At 51.8% G+C, this 23,167-nt stretch overlaps 1 protein-coding gene across 22 annotated transcripts in view; it reads left to right on the forward strand.

Annotated features, from left to right (window-relative positions):
- Window positions 1-21,290, forward strand: part of RBFOX2 (RNA binding fox-1 homolog 2) — a 323,477-nt gene extending 302,187 nt beyond the window's left edge. For 9 of the 22 annotated variants that reach the window (XM_062202910.1, XM_062202909.1, XM_062202919.1 and 6 more), the window contains 5 exons: window positions 1,182-1,326; window positions 7,992-8,034; window positions 14,370-14,458; window positions 14,811-14,883; window positions 16,362-21,290. In XM_062202910.1, the coding sequence (XP_062058894.1) occupies window positions 1,182-1,326; window positions 7,992-8,034; window positions 14,370-14,458; window positions 14,811-14,883; window positions 16,362-16,406 (395 nt within the window). In that variant the 3' untranslated portion in view covers window positions 16,407-21,290. Of the gene's footprint in view, window positions 1-1,181; window positions 1,327-5,116; window positions 5,157-7,991; window positions 8,035-10,330; window positions 10,363-14,369; window positions 14,459-14,810; window positions 14,884-16,361 lie in introns of all 22 variants that reach the window. The other 13 variants (XM_062202915.1, XM_062202921.1, XM_062202913.1 and 10 more) reach the window with 6 other exon arrangements.
- The last annotated feature ends 1,877 nt before the right edge of the window (window positions 21,291-23,167 follow it).

A 23,167-nucleotide genomic window follows, 5' to 3' on the forward strand; every position in this document is an offset into this window, starting at 1 on the left:
AGCGTGTGCCTCTTCCAAGGGCTGAAGCAGCAGGCAGGAGCAGTTTCCCTCCAACTGGACATTTCTGGCTTAAAACTTTGCAAGTAAAGGAGATTGACACATAGGAAATAGCTAAAGATAACGTGTGCCTTGGAAGTTGGCATCCTGTGAAAATTCCAAAGGGTTATTATTATTATTATTATTATTATTGACAGGCAGAGTTAGTGAGAGAAAGAGAGAGAAAGGTCTTCCTTTCCATTGGTTCACCCCCCCAAATGGCCACTATGGCCGGCGTGCTGCGCCGATCTGAAGCCAGGAGCCAGGTGCTTCTCCTGGTCTCCTATGCGGGTGCAGGGCCCAAGGACTAGATCCAGTGCCCCGATCGGGACTAGAATCTGGGGTGCTGGCGCTGCAGGTGGAGGATTAGCCTAGTGAGCCACGACGCCGGCCATTATTTTATTTTTAAAGATTGACTAACCTATTTGAAAATCAGAGTTAGAAAGAGAGAGAGAGAGATCTTCACCCACTGGTTCACTCCCCAGATAGCTGCAGTGGCCAGGGATGGGCAGGCCGAGGCCAGGAGCTCCTTCTGGGTCTTCCAGGATGGTGACAGAGGCCCTTACAATTGGGCCATCTTCCGCCGCTCTCCCAGGCACATTAGCAGGGAGCTGGATTAGAGCAGAGCAGTTGGGACTCAGCCCAGCACCCATTCGGGATGCAGGCATTGCAGGCAGTGGCTTTACCCACTGTGCCACACACCGGCCTACAGCAGATTGCTCTTTTGAGGAATAATTACTATATGCACGCAATAATATTTGGAAACAAGACTAGTAATTGCGCCGTTAAAGAGCTGACGTCATCCTGATTCAAACTGTCTGTGGGAGGTGAAAATCGTGTCTCTCACTATGACAGTGGTTCTCAGAGCCTCCGGCCCCATTTCTCGCCAGCTGCTGTGGCTGGAGTTGGGAAGGAGCAAAGACTGCCCATTTGTAATGATGGAGGCCTGGGATCGTTCACTTGTCGTGTTGGGTCTCTTTCCATTTCTTTCTCGCTCCGTGGCCCAGGTTAGGGGGCGCATGGAGTAGGGGTGCGGCCACCACTTCAGGAAATGCGTGATACGGGTCTTTTCTGTAATTGCACATTGCGGGTTGCCACAGTGTACCTACTATTGAATGCAAGTTGAAATTTCTGTCATATTTTGGGTCTCCCTTTAGTTCCTGGCTTTCCCTACCCAACTGCAGCCACCACGGCGGCCGCTTTCAGAGGAGCCCATCTGAGGGGCAGAGGGCGGACGGTGTACGGTGCAGTCCGAGCGGTACCTCCAACAGCCATCCCCGCCTACCCAGGGTAAGCATTCGATTCCAAAATCAGTATGTTTCTAACATAAGCGGTTGGACCATAGAGCATACCGTGGCCCTCTCATAACTTCTGGGATGTTGCCGTGCCACATCAGAGATCATTCAAAGAACCTTTTTTTTTTTTTTTTTTTTTTTTTTTTTTACAAATTAGTGGATTAGATGGCAAGAACCAAAATATGTCATCATCAGAATGTAACAAGATGTCAATTTACAAAACCTCATTTTGGCCACCTTAAGCCCTCATGGTAGTGGCTTAAGATAGTGGCCAGAGCGTCTTGTGTTTCCTAGCAGTGTGTTGGCATGAGTTCACGCAGCAGCGCACGAATGTGGATTAACACGACTTTAGAGAACCAAAAAAGGAGCTTGGGATTGTAGCACGAGAGTGCATCTGCTGTGTCCACCCGCCTCACCACCTTGCGCTGGGGCTGAGGCTGTCGCGGGCGCCCTCCCCTTAGGTTTCACTGCCCGGTGGTGAGCAGCAGAGCTAGCTACCCACAATGGATTTGCTTTCTTTGTAGGAAACGGACTAAAAGAGGTTAATTCAAAGATGAACCAAGTCCGATTGACTCAAGGGAGAAAGGGAGACGTAGGAAGAATTAAACTGCAGTTGGCTTCTGAATGCTGGTGATAACTGCCGGAGCTGAGCACCCTTCCCCCTGGCTTTGGTGCGGGAGGTGTCTCAAGCAGTGGAATGATTCCATAGCAACAAATAAATCCGTGTTACCAAACGGGGAGGAGGAGTGAGGGCGCAGACCTCATGATGAGTTGCTTCTCAGTGTTAGCAGCCTGCAGTATATATTATATTTTATAAAGAGTGGACTTTTACAAGTCAGTTGTACCAAGGACTTTCTCTCTACAGAGATGTGACATTTCTCCTCTTCATCTTTTCTCTGCCTGTGACAGGTTTTTTTCTGTACTCTTCCCGAGGAATCCACAGCAGCAGAGAAGCCTATTAGCTGCCACTTAGTTAAAATACAAAGGGAGAGAGCCTCCTCTGTATGTCCTTCTCTGCCAGCAAAACTGGCTATCCTTGAGGTGCACTAACCTAACACTCACTCATTCCTAGACCAAATGGACATGCCCTTAGGAGCCCTCCATCCCACAGAATTAAAGCATTTTTATTAGACAAGGCAAGTATGCATGTTGAAGTGGGCAGGCTCCAAGAAAAACTGGAAGGGGACTGCTTCAGAAATTAGCTTTTGTTTGCAGTTATAGATGTTTCAATCCCATGCATTCCATCATCTCCATCTTCTGCCATCACTTACTTTTAATTTTATCTTTTTTTCTCTCAACCTGACCTTTGACCTTCAACCTCTGACATCTCTTTTTAAAGAAGGGAATAAAGATGTATTGTTTCATCAACAAATACTCAAGGGAAGCATGAAAGTGAACCTTTTGGAAGCTCTAAACACTAGGAGAATTGGTCAGGAAGTGTCTTCCATGTAAATCCCAGAGCGTTCACTACATGTTTGCAAGGAGAACCGCTCCCCAGAAACAAGGGACGTCCCTGTCGTGTGACCTTCCTGAGTTACGTGACAAAGCGGCTGAATCCATTCCTGTTCAATGTAGGTCATTTCAGTGTGTTGGCCCAACTTGAGAGCTCATTCTCTACCAAGGCTGTGTCAGGTATCTATTAGCTCAAAGATATTTTATCTTTATGTCTAATCACATCAATTTCTATGCATTACATTGAACACTAATTCCCATGTTTTCTTTTTTATTAACTAAACCACCTGTTTACGTGGAAGATGGCAAGGAATAAGTCCAGTATTTTTATGGGGAATGGTCTAGAATTGCTTTTCAGCTTAGTGAACTAATTCCATCATTAATCACTGTGTACTAGATTCCTTGTGGCATTTGATACAGGGAATATTGAATTCTTCTAGAATGTAAGTAAATATTCCCAGTAAGTGACTCAGTTTAAGGTAAAATACAGTCATGTTTTTAATGCCAGCACTTCCCTATAGAAGGAGTGGTTTTTAATCTTTGCATATATCCCTTTACTGAAAACATTGAAGATTAATTAACCACTGCTGGGCCTCCATGCTGTCCATTTTATCAGCCTTCTCATTGTAAACAAGTCTCTTTTTTCTAAAATGCAATTGAGACACAGATGACTTTCTAATGTCAGACTTTAACTACAGTTGGAGACTCTGAAAATGAGTAAAACTTAGCTAAATGGCCATCACTGATGATTTTGATTTGCCTGTTGTGTAACACAAAGGCACAGCGATATGCAGTGTGGGGCATTGCAAAGTGTGGCCCTGCCATCTTGTAACTACAACAGAAGTCATTGGAAATGGAAATTAGAAACACCTTGGCTACCTGTAAGAAGCAAGTTATCATATTCAAGGTAAAAATATGACTTAATGACCTTACTTGCCAGCTTGTTATTGTAATGGAGAAGGTCTAGTGATGAGAATTTCCATCTTGTTAAGTTGAATAAACAATAAATGCATCATCTAATTTAAAATACCCAGATCTTAACAGATATGAAGAAGGAAGTCTTATATTCTGTCTCTACAGCTGTTCCATGTCTTTTGGGTCCCAAAATAATGTTTTTGGGGTAATTCTATACATATGCACAAAAGTACTTGATGAGGTTGAGAATTCCTATTTTAAGAATAATAGTGTAATATTTCTCAGGATTGAGAGAGGCAGACATGCATTGTTTATTTGACATAAATTTATTACAGGAAATTAAACCCATTGTTTCTAACCAGCTACCTCCTTGGTTTTATTCTTTTAAATAAGACAGGATGATCCTTTGACATGCCCAGGACTTTAGCTGTCCATTATATTTTTCAGAATTCCATGTATAACTCTTATGGTCAAAAAAGAGCCCTTAAAATCTTCCAGTTACTCCTTCCCACTCTGGATTATATTGTTACTATCTGGGATCCCCACTGCACCTTTCAATTCTTGGACCTTGGACCAATCACCTTAACCTTTAGCTCATTATCTCTGCTTGTGAAAGCAATGCATTGTGGGTATTTTTGGTTGTGTTTTTTTTTTTTTTTTTTTTAATTACATTTCTCTGTTTACTTTGGTCAGAATTGATTGACTTGTTTTTCTGAGGTGTTGCATTGGTTCTTAAAATGCTGAATAATAATACTTTGCATGCTTGTGTGATCAGCCAAATCTTATCGCATGTCTAATGTGCAGGGTAAAAAGCAGGTGATGTATGGATATCAGGAAAAAAAATTTACGTATTGCTATGAAACTGAAAACAAAATGCTAAACATCATTTTGAAGCACACTTTGCATATTGATACTGGTGGAGTTCCTTGGGTTCATTTTTTTTCACATATAAACCCTTTTCCGCCCCAGCCCCCACAACCCACCTTTGTAAGCTCTTTAAAGAAAAACTTCCTCCTGAGCAAGCCCATTGAAAAACTACTCCAAACACAAGGTGCTCATGTTTCCAGAGCAGCAGGTCTCGGACAGCCGATTCCAGGCCCTGATTCCAGGCCCTTCGGGGAGTGCTCGCTGCTGGCTCACTTGTCCTTTAACGACCAAATGGCCAGGCTGCTCGGCCCAGTCTGCCCCCTCGGCCCTCCTCGCGTGTCCGGGCGCCGCGTGCTGTGTGCACACACTGCCGCCTCCCTCGCCGGGCCCCGCCTGGCCCCGCCGGCCCGGCCCGCCCCCGCCCCACCCCGCCCGTATTCATACATCACCTGGCTGTGTGGAGCGCATGTGCATGCTGCCGTCCTCAATAACCGGAATGTGTTTCTGTTCTTTTGTTTTTTTGTTTTTGTTTTTGTGTGGATTTTCTGCAGTGTGGTTTACCAGGACGGATTTTACGGTGCTGACCTCTATGTAAGTACACACACTGGGGCCTTCTCGACCCCACCCCCGACAAGCCAGCCTTTTTTTTCTGTTTCTTTGGTTTGGTTTGGTTGTTTTGTTTTGTTTTCTTTTTAATATGTTGTTTAATTTTTTCCTTGTGGATATATATATACATTTATATATTGAAGAATGCAAGCATGCTTCTCTGCCACTGCGCTTGCCCCTGGGTGCAGAAACTAAGCTCTGGTCTCCTGATCGTCGCTAGGGCCCGGCTACTGGACATATTCTTTTCCCTTCCCTCTGCCCACAGATGTCTGTGGTCCGCTAATTTCCCTGAGATGATCAGCAGGTTTAAAGTCTTTTCCTGCTGTCCTACCATGTGCATACATGAACAGGACTAGCTTAGTCGTGTAAAAGCTCTTTCCCTTTTCTGCCTGTCTTCTCACTTCACATCCCTCTGTAGACCACTAGAGCTGCGGTCTGTGCAGGTGTCAGTAAGTACCTGAATTGTGTGTTTTCCTGTTTACCTGCTTTGAGAGAACGTAAACTGTGAGGCTGAAATGAAGAAGAGGTGGAGATGCCAGTGAAGAGTTTCAGTAATGAGAGGGACCAGGTACTCAGTGCCAGAGGCACAGCCACTGGGCCCCCTTCCTGAAAAAGGGTTGGCAGTCCTGTCCTCCTTGCCATGTTAACATGTAGTTCATTATTTAAAGTAGCTGTAGCTGAAGTTCTAGGACTGATTTGCCACATATTACTTAACATATAGATGAAGTGGTCTTCCATCCACCGGGTCATTCCCCAACTGGCCACAAGAGCCTGGTCTGGACCAGGCTGAAGCCAAGAGCCTGGAACTCCATTCAGGTCTCCCATGTGGGTGCAGGGGCCCAAGCACTTGGGCCATTTGCTGCTGCTTTCCCAAGCACATTAGCAAGGAGCTGGATCAGAAGCAGAACAGCTCGGACCCAAACTGGCACTCTGATATGGGATGCCAGCATCCCAAGTGGTGGCTTAACCCCCGGACCGCAGCATCAGCCCCCAGAGTCTCTGATGTTGAAGTCTTCTAGGAGAACCTTTCCAGGTGGTCACTTTCTGAAGGCAAGCTTGACCTAGTTACTCACGTGATTGAGAAAGGATTTTATTAGGAAAATTTGTCAGCATGAGATTATTCTGAGGGGATAGGTTGAAATTACCTAGAAATACTTTTTCTACCCTGATCTCCCCGAATCAGTAAGAGTACCTCCTTAGTGACTGTTTCCACTGTCTGCCAGAGATTCTCTAGCAAGCCACAAAGATCACTGTACTGATTAAGAATACACTTAGAGATTTGTGTAGTGCAGAAAGTAGAGATAGGATGGTGGATACAGTCCCCCAAAGTACAGGTGACTCCGGAGCCACACGATTCAGAGCAGGCCTTCAGCCTGGGCCTTAATATAGTGCTACTTGGTCCAGCCCTCCAACCTAACAGATGAGTCTCTCAGATTATGATTTACCCAGAATCATATAAATTACTCGTATAGCCAAGCATAAAACTCAACTAATCCATGTTACATTACCTCTCTGTACTTTAGCTGAAGTCCACCTCTTTCCTCTGAAGGGCTTCAAGAAGTAACAACGTATTTTTCTCTTCCCCCGTTCACAGTGAAACTTGGGGACGGGGGGAGTCCATCCCATTCCGCACCAAATCAGCCATTTCTAAATGCACACGGTCACATGTGGCACGGGCATGGGCTTCTCCATGTACATTGGTCTCCATGTTCATGAAACTCATCTTTCTGTTATTTATTTTCTTGAAATCTAGGCTATTAGAGCAGGCTTTTCCTTTTGAATTATTTCGTAAATCAAGGTTTTTTTAAAAGTATGGCCTGTTCTATCTTGTTCAGAATTGCCTACTTCCACTTGTCAACCAACCAAATATTTGTTTATGGTTCCCTCATTTCCTTACTTTATAAACTAAGATTTATTGAGAGAAGATTTTTCTGAACCTGTTGGGAAAACACTCCTGATTTTCCGTGTCTGCTCACTGGATCCCGTCATCAAGCTGAGCGGAAGCAGTCTCTGGTCTGGCCAAGATGGTTCTTACCAGCACGCCCTTGGCGAAAGCAGTCGATTGTAACGTTAGCATCATTGCTGTGTTCCTAAGCAGAGGTACTTGGGAGAGAAGGTTGATTGCTACTGCACAAGTAATGTCTGAACCCCCTAAAGAAAACTAAGTGTGCGTTATGCGAAGAGCCCAATGGAATCCCGTATGTGAGGGAGCGAGGGCTGCTTCTTCAGAACACTGTCGCTTGCCCTGAGTTTGTCCTGCCTCCCTCTGCATGCCCCACCCTGGAGGTCTCTCCGTGCGCCTCGTTCTCATTCCCTCAGGAAGGCAGGTTAGAGAGTGGAGGGCTCAGCTGCTCTCAGGAGTGCACAGAACCAGAGCCCGAGAAAAGACATTAGGGAAACTCGGCTTGCTCTGAATAAGGAGATTTCTTTTTGTTTGGTTTTTGTTTTTAATCCCTTTCTCTGTTGTGTCGTAGTCAGGGAGCCCTGCTAGCATCTTCTTCCTTTCTGTCTCTTTCAGGCACATTTCTCTCCGGAGCACTGCTCTCTCGCAGTCGTGCCCATGGTGTGGAAAGAGACCTAGATGATAGGGCTGGGAGGATCTGCCCACCCGGCCCCCTGCTTTTTGGCCAGTAGAAAAGGCACAGTTCGCCCCGATTTGCCTTTTACGAGGGTAACAAACTGTCCCAACGCTCCCCCTGTGAAAAGCATGCTTGCATCCAAAGGAAAGAAAAGGCTGGTGAGCCCTCAGCGGGCATTTTGTATGATTGTTTTCCCTCCACAGCTGTGTTTTTGAACTGCTCTTCCTGTGTTCTGTTATAGAATAGTCTTACAGGAACCAATCATTAGCGCTAAAATACCTCAGGTAGGAGTGCCAGTGTGACCTGCCAACCAATCAGATTGTGGATTGCAGTGAAAACATTGAATTATACTAACCATTCCAGCTCCACGTTAGAGATGGGAACAGAGGCTTTTTTGGACAATCGAGACTTGTGAGCGTGTGATCTAAGCCCTGCCACCTCAGCAGTGCACAGTCACATCCCACACGTGCCAGCACTTCCCCAGAGCCAGCGCCCGTCCCGCCGCCACGGCCATGCGCCAGCGTGTCACACGCACCGTCCCATCACTGCCACCTCTTCTCATTTGACCATCACAGCTGCCCCTGCTGTGGAGACTGTCTTGGTACTGGAGAGCTTAGCAGTTGGGGACATTTTCTTACTGTTGTGAAAGAAGTGAAAATGGGGGAGAAGTAGGACTGTCCGGATAGAACCTGTGTACACCCCACGTCGGGCTCCGGGTGCAGTCCAGTAGGAGCTGGGCGGCGCTGCTGCAGATGCTGGACCGAGCCAGGCCACTTCCTCTGAGGAGGCCGTGAGCTCTGGGATAGCCCCGCACGCCTAAGGAGGTTGCTGATGGCTGGGCCCTGGGAGAAGGGAAGCAGTCAGTGGCCTTTCACAGGCCCTTTGGTTAGTTTATTTTTGGGGCTACCCAGCGAGCTCAGCACTGAACTGATTAGGGGAGATGTGCAGAAGTAAAGAGTTTGAGAGGTCTGATTCGTTAAAGATCAGCCCTCGTCTCTCACAGAAGTACTAAATGGAAGGTATCACATTGAGCATGGCAGTATCATCCCTGACCCCAACTTTATGTTCTTTCAAAGTTTTATTTATTCATTTGAAAGTCAGAGTTAGGCAGAGAGAGAGGTCTTCCATCCGCTGGTTCACTCTCCAATTGACCACAGTGGTTGGAACTGCGCCAGTCAGAAGCCAGGAGCTTCTTTCCAAGTCTCCCACACAGGTGCAGGGGCCCAAGGACTTGGGCCATCTTCTGCTGCTTTCCCAGGCCATAGAGAGCTGGATGGGACTCGAACTGGAGCCCATACGAGATGCCGGCACTGAAGGCGACAGCTTTACCTACTACGCCACAGTGCTGCCCCTCCCCCATTTTAAATAATAAAATAAAATGCACTTTTCTTTCAAAATTCTTCATAACTACTTTTCAAGGGAGATGAGTCTCGATCTAAAGCAGCAGCAGTGTTACCATATCAATGTTCTTGTGTTCCAGTTTGTGTTATCTCTGTTTAATCAGAGGTGCCACATTACCACATAAGAGCTCTGTCATGGCTCTGGAGCAGTGGTTCTCAGTTGGTGTGAGGAGGCCTGAGGGAGGAGAGGGAGCTAGGACCACCTGGGGACAGTAAAGTGGTCCCCAGAGGCCCAGCATTAACCCACGCTGGTCGGAGCAGCTCTCTGCTCTGCTGTAGGGATTTCTAGCATCACACCTGCCACCCCCTGCCCCCACCACACTCTGCTGATGTACACACTACCTGTAGGTGACAGCTCTCATTCTGTCTGCTGGTCACAGTGGTACACACTTGCCTCCTCGGTGTCACACAGTGTCATTGTCTTCCAGGTAGAAAGACGGTGTCTTGACATCACATGCTCACCAAAGTCCTGTTTTAATGTAAACCTGAAACAGAAGGAGTGATTTTGAAGGCTAGTTTAACATCAGGACAGGCAGGTCTCCCGGTGTGGGAGGTGAAGGTCAGAGCGGCGGGCATGGTGTTGGGAACTCTGTTTTGGTCTAGTTTGAAACACAACTCTGTGTTTTTTCCGTAAATCATGGTCCGTGTGGGGACATGATGATGTTACAATTAGCTGGAAAATTGATTCAGAGCAGCGTAGAGAGCTCTGGAAGGAGGTGACACTGAAATGTGGAAAACCGAGACCTTAACAACTTCAAAAGTCGTTCCAGAAAAGGCTCTGAAAGGCAATAGCATTTAAAAAAAAAAAAAAAGGCTGGAAGTTGAAGTCAGAGATATGTTACAGATACAGGAAAAAAAAACTGTTTCCATCCAGGAGGCAGCTCCAGGTGTTGAGAGGTGAGCACAGGACTGAATTGTGTCCTCAGGGTCCAGCAGGTGAGCGGAGGGGTGATGCGGCTTTGGGCTGTGTCAGTGGGAAACATAGGAGTCACACAGAACAAACGAGAGAGGAACCAGAAAGTGTTGTAACGGGGCGTGTGTGTATTTGAATCAGGCTTAGCCTTGCCAAATTTGTCCAGCTCTCAGAGTCCCCAAAAGCTGTCTGTGTGTGCCCTGCTACATTAGGCTGTGCTGTGGCCATGCTAATCCCCATTTTTGTTTTATTTCAAATCACACACAGATAGAATCTGCAAACTGCTTCAGATCAAACAGGTCTGATTGTGTGTAAATACATATGTTCTTTTTCATTTTTATTATTAATGGTTGCTTCAGTTTTGCATCAGTGCATGGTTAAAAGCAATACACATCAGCTACTTCATGACTTCATATCTCCAAATGAATTATTTCTCCTCTTTTTTTGTTTGTTTGTTTGTGCAGTCAGCTGAAGAAATGTTAACATCTCACTCTAAATCTCTCAGTGGAGTCTCTGTTCCCTTCTCTGATATAACAGATGGGTTACTGCTTGTTATAATTATTAACATCGTGGTGTGGGCCAGGGCTAGGGTGGGCGAGATTGACTCTTTCTTTGGGCTGGGGCGGGGCCAGCCGTTAGGGTCTGGAATGTTAACTCCGAGTGGTGACTGACTGTTTCCGTAATACCAGGTCGTTGTGGCTGCACGCTCTAGTAATTGAGGCTGTGTACTTCACCGAGCTTGTGGTAGAGCCTAGGGCGAACCGCTGTCCCAAGAGAATGCTGGGATAGATAGAGTTAGCCAATCCGAGTCTGAACGTGGTGATTTTGCTGGTTGTTTTAGCTCCAGATGTTGGCATGCTTAGTTTTTAATGTGATTAATAAATGTGGCGCCATGTCCCCTCCCCACGCCTGAGTCCCCTCCCCTCTCCCCTTCCCACCTTTGTTCTTTTGGAAAAACTTAAAAAACAGTAATGAAAACCTTGATGTTTCAAACTGCACTTTGTTCTCATGTTCTTCAAAAACCTTAAGATTGGCTAGTAGAACTGGGAGTTGAGAAAACAGTTTCTTGACCTGAATCTGGACAAACTCCAAAATCCAGAATGGAAATAAGTGTGTCTCAATTTTCTTCGTCCTACATTTTGTGATACATTTTATTGAATAAGCAGCATAAGCAGCAGCAGAAATACTTTGGAGTTAAGATTATATCTAAGAGGAGTAAAACCCTGGTATGCAACTTGATTGCTTTAACTTGGTGAGCTTCCAGTGAGGTCAGCAGGATAGTGCCTGTCCGTCGCAAACAGCCCTCGTCTCTCTGACGGCCTGGCCTCGGTGCCAGTCACGTAAAGCAGTTAGGAGAGCAGTCTCGTTGAAATACCTGCCTCTAAAAACTACCAATGTCGTTTCTCTTTCATGCCGACACCCTCTCCAGCCTTTTGTATCAGTAAAACGTTCGCATCCCTGTCCCTGACCTTGAGAGGCAGAGAGCATCCTCACACTGCAGAGTCGGGTGAAACCACTGCACCGGGCGCCTCTCCCGTCCTCCCCGCAGGCCACTCCCAGCAATGCAGCCCTGCTCCTGAGCCCCTGCGGTCCCCATGGCTTCTGGAGGCCAAGAGCAGCGAGGGGAGAGGCATCTGCCGGGCACCCCTCTTTCTGGAATTAGCGGACTGCGGCTCAAAGCCAGGGTTTGACAGAATGCTCAGGATGAGTCTAACCTTTGTCTGCCCGCTCCGGGGTCCCCAGTGCTGTCGCAGCTCCGTCTGTCCCGAGCATCGCTGCCTCTGCCTTCCTGGTGTGCGGGCCGGTGACGCAGCCCACTAGGCGAATCTGAGCCAGCGTCCAACTGCTGTTATTACCTGCTGAAGTTTTCAAAGATTATTTCTGTATCTGAAGGAACACCAAGAAGACAAACCACAGACTACCGAATTACTGCCAGAACGCCCCCTGGGGCTGGCCTGCGGCCACTGCTCCCCCATGTTCGTAGGGAGCCAAGGGACCTTCTCTGGTCACCCGGAGAACTGAGCCATCGGGGATCGCCTCCGCGTAGGTCCACAGGGGCTCTGCTGCTTCATTGCTGCTTTAGAAGCTGTAAAAAGGGAAAATAGTTAGTGAGGCTAACTAAAGGCTCTGCCAAGAGCAGAAGGCAAATATAGACTGTGAAAAAGCTATGCAAGGATTTTTTAAAATTTTGCACCAGAGTCAACTTATCTTTTAATTCCATTTTCCACCAGTTCTTTGAAGGCCTGCAGATAACCCCGGGGAGCTCGCTTCCAGCTGCCCCAAGGGTAGCCCCTGCTTAGCCCCATCTGAGCCTTTCCTTGCTAGTGTCCGGCGATGCTCGTTAGAATCCGCTTGTTTCCGTGAGTGTCTGTGGGAGAGTTTGTAACCACACAGCAGCTGAACTTTCAGAGCCACTCACTCGAGAACAGAGGTGCCGGGAGCCAAGCCGGGATGTCCTGGCCAAGCCGGGATGTCCTGCCGAAGCGGCTCCTGATGCCTCCGGCAGCACAGGCTTAAGCTGCAAGAATAAATCCACCTTCCAGTGCAGTTCCTCCAGCGAGAAAGCAGAAGTTATACAAGGACAAAGAAGAAAGCTGCTTTCTTGTGTAAGTTACAGGTCTTTCCGAAATAAGATTCACCAGAAATAGAAAGAGGCTGCTGTGTATCAGACAGCCAAGAACAAGGGTCCCATTAAAAAGTACTCGCCTTCGACCCCAAGAAGTGATACAGAAGTTTGTAGGTTTACATAAGTTGAAATTTTCAAGGAATAGAAAATTTCACATGTTCATGAGAAATGGACATACTTAATCTATAGAAATAAAATGAGAGTATTTCAGACATTTCATGGACAAATGGAATTCTAAGATAATTTTCTTTCGGTGCAAAACAACTTTGAAATCCACGCATAGTTGAGCTTTTCCAGGATCCCCTGCATGTGCTGTGTTGTGTACGACTGGACCAAACCAGCAGCGTCCTCCCTGCTGGTGAAAGGGCAGTAGTAGGACTTCACATCTGGTTAGGTTTAGGTGCCCGGCATAGATTCTAGAAGGGGAAGAGAAGCAGGGCTTTGCCCCTTTCCAGCAGTGCTCGTCTCCCGTGGCCCTGCCGCGGGAACACTTTGTGAAGAGAGCCGTGTGGTTCGGCCCGACCCAGCAGCCTCTGGGAGGTGCGCTTGGCCGGGGTGCTGCCGCTCTCAGACAGCAAGCACTGTGGCAAGAAGGGCCCTCGCGGCTGCTCTGAGGCTGTGACTCTGGGCTCTCAGGGAGGGAGAGTAGTGCACTCAGAGGCTGGGTGTGGCCCCGACCCTGCCAGCCCAGCCCGGGTGGAAGTGCAGGTCGCGTCGGCAGACTTTCTCCACAGAGGGCCAAGGTTAACAGTTTAGTTTTGTAGGCCATGTGGTCTGTGTCAGCTACTTTCAAAGGCAGGTGCAAGCTGCCTTGACTTCACAGGCCAAAGTTTGCCGACCCCTGCTCTGTGGTATACCGTCCTAAATGTTGCCTAATCATTGTAGCCTCTTGACAGAGCCCTCCTGGGTTGGATGGAGCAGAGCTACGTGCTGTGGTCTCCCAGCAGCGACTCAACCCAAGGACACATCAGAGCACCTGGAGTTAACACGTGTCCGCTTAGTGGCGCTGTGCTTCGCTCTGATGTACATTCCTTGTCAGTTAGAGTTCCCCAGCGTCCCGTGAATATTTTCCCATTGTTGGTTTTCTTCATTTTTGTTTTTTGTTTTTTTTTTTGTTTTTTTTGTCTTTTTATTTGAAAGGCAGAGAAATAGTAAGCACCAGAGCAAGCTCTCGCCCCCTGGTTCACCCCCAGACTCTAATCCAGATCTCCCATGTTCTTGTCATGGACTCAACTGCTAGGGCCATGTCTGCTGCCTCCCAGGGTGCACAGGGAGCTGGAATCAGCAGTGAGCTGACCCTAGGACACGAGCGTCCCAAGTCGCGTCTCAACTGCTGCGCCCGACACCTGCCCCGACATTTTCACTGTTGAGATTTCCAGCCAAGACTGTGAAGCAAGAAAGTCCAAGCTGCTAGACCTTCCTTTGCTGAGTGCGGCAGGTCCTCCTGACAGTGTGCTGTGTCACAGGCTGGAAAGCGAGTGCCCGCCTTGAGTGAATCCGCATTTTCTCTGAGAACCGTAACATGCAGACCGAGGCAGTTTGAAACATGCTCTTCCCATATGTTGTCCGTGTTCGTGTCTGTCCCTGTGTCCACACGTGTGTGTATGTGCGTGGGCGGGGGTGTGTTTGCCTGGCCCAGGGGAAGCGTGTCTGTAAAGTCAGTTCTCCTCTCTTCTGTAGGGTGGCTATGCAGCCTACAGATACGCACAGCCCGCTACTGCAACCGCAGCCACAGCCGCTGCCGCCGCCGCGGCCGCCTACAGCGACGGGTACGTAGAGCGGGCCAGAGCGCTGCCCCACGCCCCAGGCACCACGCCCCTTCCTGCCTCTGCCATCTGCCACAGCGCTTCCTCCATCAGGTTGCCCACCACCCAGACAGGGCCCAGATCCTGCCCCCTTCTCTCCTGTGACGTGAACTCACCTTGAACCCGCATCTCCTCTGCTTTCCCGATGCCCTTCAGGGTTTGTCAGTCACCGCCCTGCGAGCAGAGGCGGGAGAGGTTCCACCCATTCTTGCCAGTCCTCCTGACCACAGCCCGAGTCCGAGTGGCCCGCGCGTCGCCCACAGCTGCCCTTGCGGTTGGGTAGCTCCCAGCCTCTGACTGTGTTTCTCCTTTTCAGCTATGGCAGGGTGTACACAGCCGACCCCTACCATGCCCTTGCCCCTGCCGCTAGCTATGGAGTTGGCGCTGTGGTGAGTATGTGGACCTTTCTCTCTTGAGCCCTAACTTGTGCCCGCTGATGGGAAAGATCTAGGCAGGTAACGAATCCGGCCCCTCATCCATTGCCAACACAGCAGAGCCCCCACTCTGCCCCCCTCCCCGTGACGTGCCGTGGGCCACGTGGCCTGCCTAGGGGCACCAGAGAGAAGGAAGCCGTGAGAGCCTGCCTCAGTAAGGCATCACTCGGTGGAGAAGTGGGGGAACAAGTGGATGGTTTACTCTGTCCAGGTTCCAGGTGCCTTCCTGTGGCACAGTGTTATCCATGGGCGTTGGCAGAGCTTGGGTTGGGGTATAAGGCTCTCCAGTTTTCAGAGAGCTTTTCAAAAAATGTGGCGTGTCTGCGTTCCAGCCGCAGGTGCCAAGGAATGTCTGCTTCCCCGAAGCCGCCTGGCACCTGGCCCTCGGCATCGCCGAGAGAGGCCGCTGTGTCAGTTCACTTTGTCCGCAGCAGTTGTGGCAGGACTGGTTCTTGGAAGTCTGGAAGGAAGTCTGTGGCACTCAGGTGGAGCACGCCTCCTGACCAGCGTGCTGTGCTGGCATAGCCGGGACTCCCCGGCTGTAACAGGAGACAGGAACACCGCCCGGAGGCACGCGTCGTCTCCAGCTCCGGTGCAGCTGGGTGATCTGATCCAAGAGAGGCAGCATTAAAACTTAGGCCTGATTGGAGTAGGACAGCGTGGCTTCTCGGTAGTGGCTGCGGCTGGCCCGGAGCAGGCCCTGGAGGCTGAAAGTGCGTAGACTGAGGTAGCACACGCAGCACGAGGCCACTCGGGGGCGCTCCTGAGGCTTGCCCTGGTGCCCCCGTGCCGCAAGTCCCGTACTGGGGACTTCCGGCCGAAGAGACAAACCAGTAGATGGAGTCATTTGATAAAACAAAGGAGAACTTTTGGGATCGATCAGTAAAACCCCCGCTATAGATCCAAGTTCGTGTATGTCCAGACATAACCTGGTTGGCGTATTGTACAGATGGAATAGGGAATGGACTTTGCTAATTGAAAAGACTGACTCGGGTTTGGATACAGAACCACCTTACTTAGGGCAGAACCGCACTTGCCAAAGGCAGTGGTCTGGTCAGAGTGCTCCGTGGTGGGAGGAGGAGGCGTCCGTACGTCTTCGGTTGGGATGGAGCGGTCGACCAGGTCGGCCTCGCCCCGCTAGCACAAACGCTCTTTGCAGAACTCGTTTTGAACAGTGCCAGGCCTCGCTTCTGGGCTGATCGATGTCACCGTGCTCTCTCGAGAGCGTCTGGTCAGCAGGCGGTGTGCTGGGTGCTGGGCCGCGTGCCCCACGGGCGAAGCTCTTCGCTGGCCCTGCACGGGGCAGTGTCTGATTGGTTGTCTTGGCTCCGCAGGAAACCTCTTTCCAGATCCTTTTGTGGGACGTTTTTCTTCATTTTTCATGCTTTCTCTCACCAACCGTTTAATTATTTTTATGTTTTTAATCACTGCAGGCGAGTTTATACCGAGGTGGCTACAGCCGATTTGCCCCCTACTGAAGTGACGTGAGACCCTGCAAGTGGGACAGCCCCCAGTTCATGAGGCCTGGCTATTGCAATATTTACTAGTAGAGGAACTCTATAGCAAGATGAAGAGGAAAAACAAACAAACAAAAAACACAAAAAAAGAGAGAATACTTTTTTATACCTCACTATGTTCTTTGAATATGTATTTTTCCTTTAAATTTCTGCCTTTAATTCTTTTGTTCCAAAGATTGTGCATTTTTTTTCTTTCTTTTTTTCTTTTTTTAACTGTGGTAAAAAAAAATAATAATGCATTTCCATGTCTGTATGTCCGTGCTTAGCTTATTCTGTCAGTCACGGAAGAGGAAGTGAATGAGGAAGGAGAGACATTAGGAGCTGATAAATGCATCTGATCAGAAATCAGCAGACAGAATTACCAAAGTGTTTCTGGTGCAGACTGGACGAGACTTTTCCACAACAGCGTCGTCTTCCGGTCTTCTGAGTGTCTGGGCTTTGGCGGGCGATTCTGATTGGCTGTGGCTGGAGTCCACCTGCTGACACGCAGGCGTCTGTGCTTGCACAGCAGGGCCGGCTCCTCTTCCCACCCTGTCTCCCCCGTTCTTTTCACAGTCACCTTACACACACAGCCTGAGACGTTGGCAGAGCTTTTGGAATCCTAGCTCTCAGACTGTGGATGGTAAACACCTCATTAGAAAACCAGTCTCCAAGTGAACTCTGGAGTGTGCAAGCGATCATTTCGTTTCTTTCCTGTAACCCTGGCGTTCCTGCGGGGCTGCTTCCCCTTTTAACTGAACCACGGCTTAGCTTTTCTCTTCTTTTGTTAACGTGCTGCTCCCATGTCCTCAAATTCAGGAATTTAGGAGCCAGGGACGGGAAGAATGCGTAGTCCAGGGCCAGATTCCCCACTCGCTGGGCCCAGTGTTGAGAAACAGAGAGAAGGGCGAGGGCAGGAATGTTAGACCTGCTGTTCCCGCTCTTGCATCAGGAAGTCCATACAGACAGAGTACAAAGTAGAGTAAGGAATCTGCTGGGCAGGGAACGGCCCAGCGCCAGGCCAGCTGTCCCGGGAGCGTCGTGAGCAGGACATGTCAGGGCAGCCAGGGCACGCTGTGCTCGCTCCAAAGCCATAGGAATTTTCATCTTCCAGAGACTCTGGGAGTCCCTTCTCTGTCCAGTTTCAGCCCTCGTGGCTGTCCCAACCTGCTTCTCGCCCTCCTCCAAAGACGCCCCGCTGAGCACCTGGACTTCTTGGTACAGCTAACACCACAGGACTCGGGGCCGGAGCCCCTGAGCTTGCTCCCTTCCCGCAGCGGAGGGGGCGCGTACGGCAAGGAGCTTCCATGTTGCCAGGGAGAGCAGTGAGTCACTGCTGTCCGGCTCTGGCTCCCCCTTGGTTATGACCGAGGTAGGAGAGAAAGCGCTTCTCTCCTAGGACTGGACAGAGCCGACGGGGCAAGGCTCCCACGGCACTTCCGGATGAAGGCATTAGAACCTGGAAAAGCACGCCTGTTGGGCCCCCTGGCCGACCCGCATTGGTACTAGGGTGACCTTTCACCCCAGGGATAGCTGCTAACGGGAGCAGCAGAGACGTGGCGTTGCTGCTTTGTTATGGGGCTGCTGGGGTCTGGTGTTTGCTCGCTCCGCCTCCACATATGTTCTTGACTGCCAGCTGACTCACGCCCCTGAATTCAAATGACTGACGTGCAGCAGCATTGAGCCGTCTACGCGGAGTGCTGTGTGCCGGGCTGTGTACACAGACCTCCGCTCGGGGACGTCCCAGAGCCGTTCTCCATCCTGGGAGGACCCCGCTGCCCCTCGAGGGCGCCCCTCCCCTCAAGCCCACGTCAGGTTTGTTGCTGTGCAGCCCATTTCTGTTGAAATATAAATATTTTAGTTAGAGGAGGGGGATGGGTCACAGTTCCAGGGCCTGGGGGCGAGGAAGAGTTCCTCTTCCTTTGATTTCAAGGGAGAACTTGTACTGACAAGGAAGCAAGTTTGGGTCATTCCCAGACGGGGCCACTCCCACGTGCCCCGTGGCGGCGAGGCCCGGTCTTCCATGGCTGTGGGCATAGTGGGAGATTGGGGGGTGCGTGTGAGACAGCCTCTCCTCTTTCCGAGAGAGAGGTAAGGATGACGGAGAGGTCGGGGAGGCAGCTCCACGCCCTGTGCAAGAGGCGGCTGGAGCGTGAGCTCCCTCGTGTGCATTTCAGCTCAGCTGGTCCTGGCTGAGGCCCCGCAGGCAAGCTCTGGTTCCCAGGAGGGCGCTGCTCCACGTTCAGTGGCTGTGCAGTGCCGCTTCCTCCAGCTCCTCTCCTTAGCGAGGTGAGGTGCGCATCTGCTTTTTACAAAGGGGCTTGGGTTTTCAGTGCTCAGAACAGAATCGGGGCCCTCACAAGCGATTGGATTTCACCTGTCAGCCGCCCCTCCCCTTCCTCCGCCACCGCCACCTCCTCTCCCGCCTCCACGTTTGAACCGTGAGAGTCCGCACGTGAGCTCTGCCCAGGCCCGAGCTGCGGTGCGTGCGTGCTGCTGGCTCTTCTGTCGGGTTAGGAAGCAGCCAGACAGCTGGGCGCGAGCTCAGCTCAGCGCTTTGGGGGATGCTGGCTGGTGGTCCCAGAAAGCTCGCCGAGGACACAGGACACAGCGATGTTCTCAGCTTCACTGCTGTGGGTCGCCTGGACTTCCCGTGCGAAGCGGCTCCCCCCAGAGGCCAGCTCTCTCGGCCCGGAGAGCCGCCTGCAGGTCTCCTCCAGAATCCCTAGTCACTCAGTTCCACCCTCGATTAACTGGGATCTGCCATCGTGATTCATCATGGTTACGGCTCTGGGCCTTAACAGAAACCTGCTATCGCCATCATCCTTCAACAGCCACTGGCTGGGTTCAACCAACACGGTTTTTTCCTTGAGAAAGAAGTAGACTGGGCTCAGCTGCCAGCTTAGAGCTGGTGCGTAGAAGCCAGGAAAGCAGCCGTCCCTGCAGCACGGGACTCCTCAGGGCTGAACGGCTCAGCTGACGCTCTCCCAGAGAGGTAGCAGCTGAGTCGGCTGATCACCACCCCATAATAGTCACGAAGCTTCCAGAGAACGGGCGAAAGCAGTCCCCGGGAGATGCCAGAGCGCCCAGGGGCGTCTGCGAGGCACTGGGCGGTGAGGGGAGGCTCCCTGCAGCACGGTCCCATGGCCGAACTGCGCACTTCCCCGCCCGGCCAGGAGGAGAGGGGGTGGCGAGGAGAGGTCGTGGTGTTTTCAAAGTTTGCACTGTTTTAAGATAGGAAACGATTAGTGGGCAAGGTGAACATCAGACGTAAATTTGTGTGTTTTTATTTTGTCATGCTCTTGAGAATGTTTGACCATTTGTAGTATACACCAGTGAAACTTGATTCCCTGTGACATGCAACACTATCTATTTTGGGGAAATGTTCCCTTCGAAAGCCTCCTCCAGCCCTCTGCCTGCCTCGTGCACTTCCTCCACGCTTGCTTTGCTGACCGCCTGGGCAGTAGCCATCGGGAGCTAGACGGGAAACAGGGCCCTTCCCAAGCAGGCTCTGGGTGTCCTCGGCCAGCGGCTGCCCTCCAAGTGGGTGAGTGTGGGAGGGTCCCTGGCACCCTGCTTTGGAAAGAAGGCTTCCACCCCAGACCGGGCTCCGGCCCGTCGTCAGCCTCCTGCTCCCATGCACCAGGCCTAGGGCGCCGGGGGGCCGCGGGAGCTCCCAGAGCTGGGCGCTTGGCTGGGGCGGCTGTGCCCTTGTCCACGTTACCGCAGCTGTAGCCAGGTACAGTTTACTCAGGAAAACGGTAGATCAATTCAGCCATGGTAGTACTGGTTGGCAGGGGTCGGTAACCGAGACAAGCACCCGGCAGCCAAACACAGGCCTTGCCTTTAAGGAGACGGGCAGCCTGGGGACGCGGTCCTGTCCGCCTGGTGGTAGCACCGAGGGCTCCGCTCACCCTGGCAGGCAGAAAGGGAATGGGGGCTCTCTTCCCCCGCCCCTGCCGCCCTCACCAGATCCCCAGGGGTGCACACGTTTTTGAAGTTTTAAGTGAATTTTTTTTTGTTTGTTTTTTCCGGGGCCTGCGGAGTGCTTTAAGCTCCGTGCGGGGCGCAGCGAGCCTCGCCGCCCAGGGGTCTCCGTGTTTCTGTTCACAGTATTGTGTGTGCGTGCTTGTGGGGCAGCCCCTGCGGGCTGTAGTACATAGCGAGTGATGACGTGACCCTCTTTTTTCCCTAAGGGACATGAACCGTTTTTTCTTGTGTTACAATTCTGCTTGTGAGTAGCTGGACAAGCCGGGCTGCGTGGCGGAGCGGACCTGCCCGAGTCTCTGAACTTTTCAGCCCAAATCTTTGCCAGGCTCCCAATGCCACAGAACCTCTCCTCCGCTCCCCACGGCGGGGACTGGCCCATCCCCACACGGGCCACGCGTTCTCCATGGCCCCTCCCCTTGCCAAGGCAAACAGGTACGGCGGGGCCGGGGGGGGGGGGGGGCTTCCCGTGGGATGCTCGTGCAATTGACAGCCACTCTGCTGCCCTTCCCCATCCGCCCCCAGAATCACGCCCTGGGACACCCGAGCTGCTCGCCCAGGGTCCTGTTTCCCTGCTAACCCCGAGAAGCGCAGGGCTTTCTGGGCCGCGACCCCTCCCTTCTCGTTAAGATCATAATTGTATAGTAGCCGTCAGACCGTACAGTATTCATTGGGTTACTCCTATTATTATCAAGTAGCTGGAATTGTGAAGGTCGGAGTAGTTAGATCTTAGCTTTTATTCCTTATTTTTTTGTATTACTCTCCATGTGTATAAATTATTGATCATGTTGCTGGCTTTTATAAACTAAGCAGAGGAGGGGTACTGGCCCAGCCTTTGTAAATGGTAATGAAGCACTGTTTTTAAATAAAAGAGAGAAACACCACCTCCGGCCTGTGTGTGTTGCTGCTCCGTCCCCCACACCCCTCTGCCTGGGGCCCCAAACCCGCGCCAGCTTCAGAGGAGGAGGGAGCGGGCGCCACCTGCTCGGGGCGACCACGGTCTGGGCTGTGGCGGCTGCTCCGGCCTGCGTTGAAGCTGCTTGGTGCCTGTGCGGCTGCAGGCTCTGGCCACTCCTCCTCATCCTTCAGCGGCCCCCGACTCCACTGCTGCCCTCGCTGGGGCCCTGGGCAGGCTTGGCTCTGTCTGCGAGATGCCTGCCCCTTCCCACCGTGTCGCACTTCCATTCCTGCTGCCACCGGGCCCCTTGTGTTCTTTACCGCAGGTCATGGGTCCTGCCGGCCCCTCTCTCCCCTCTGCTTCTGTACCCGGCCAGCAACGCCCACATCTAAATGCTCCAGAAGGTTCCACCCCCCTGCACTCGGCCGTGGGGGAGCCCTGTGCTCCCTGTCCCGTGGAGAACGTGGAGGCTGGTGTGGAATGTGGCGCCAGGTCTGTGAACCTGCTGAGCTGCTGCCCTCTCCCAGCTCTGATGGAAGAGGCCGCCCCCGCCCCTCGTCTGGGCTGCCTCTCCCTTCCTATGGCGCCCTTGCACTTCGGCGTGCTTGGATCCTATGCATTTCCGATATTATTGTTTTCAAGATCTCAACTCCATTCTTCCTGTCCAGCTTCTGCCCACTGACCCCAGCCCCTGGCCCTGCACCCTGCTGCTGCCTGGCTCCCACTTCCAGGCCTGGCCGGGGGCTTCTGGGTCCCCCGCCTGACTGCCGGCTTCTCTCCAGGCCCTTTCACGGCCCGAGCAGCCGCAGCCCCATCAGGCCTTGCATCCTAAGCCGGTCTCCCCGCTCCACTTCTCCGTGGCCACACCCCACCACCCAAGTGCTCGCTGCAGGCAGCCTATTGGATCGGTCCTGTGTGCCTCTGGTCACACCTCCGAGGGCTCCAAGTTCCAAGTCCTCCTGCTTCCCACGGCCCTGACGCTTGATGTGGTGTCCGTGTCTGGCCTGGAACACAGGCCCCTGGAGTCTGGCACCTTGTGCCATCTGTCCCCAGTGCCCGGCACATAGAAGCATTCGGTGGATACTCATTGTTACTCTTCTCCATTTTTGATGTGAAGTCGTGCGGTTTCCAGCCCTGCCTTCCTCCACCGCGGCACCCCTGCTGGTGACAGCACGCACTCGGAGAGCGCGGCTGGCGGCCCTGCACATGCACGTACCACGTGCTCGCCCCCGCAGCTCTGCCAGGCCAGCATCTTCCCAGGCGCCCCTCCCTGTCTCCTGCTCCCCCTGGCAAGCCTTAGCCACTCTTGCCCCAGGTCTGGGCATTGTGTCTGCAGCAGGTACCTCCAGGTGCCTCCAGAACCCAGAGCAAACTTGCTTCCTCCCTGCTACAAAACAGGCGGAGTCCCTAGGCTCAGTGCCCCTCGGCCGCTGGGCAGACCTGCACGCACAGCATCCATCCAGGCCCCTGGGACGTGCGGGCTCGTGTCGCCTGCCGTGCCATGAGCAATAAAGTCCTTTGCCTCTGAACCCATCTTGCGTATCACACCACTCTGCTTGAAACAGCAGCAGGCTAATGAGCAGAGAGCAAATCACCGTTAGCCCTGTGTCGGGGGAAGGAAGTGAAGTTTCAGTAAACTCCTTCCCCGGGGTCCCATAGCTAGGAAGCGGGCACCAGGATCCAGAGCCAGGCAGTCTGACTCCTTTAACCTTGGAAGCCTGGTGTCACCAGGGGCTGCCCCTCCGCCCCGTCCAAGGATCCTCTGCTCCACCTCCCTGAAATCTTGTTCCCCAGGGCTCACTTCTCCCCGTCCGGCAGCTCCGCTGTGCGGGGAGGGCCCACTCGTCGGCTGCTAGCA

The sequence above is a fragment of the Lepus europaeus genome, chromosome 10 (assembly GCF_033115175.1).
Source record: "Lepus europaeus isolate LE1 chromosome 10, mLepTim1.pri, whole genome shotgun sequence".
NCBI lineage: Eukaryota > Metazoa > Chordata > Mammalia > Lagomorpha > Leporidae > Lepus > Lepus europaeus.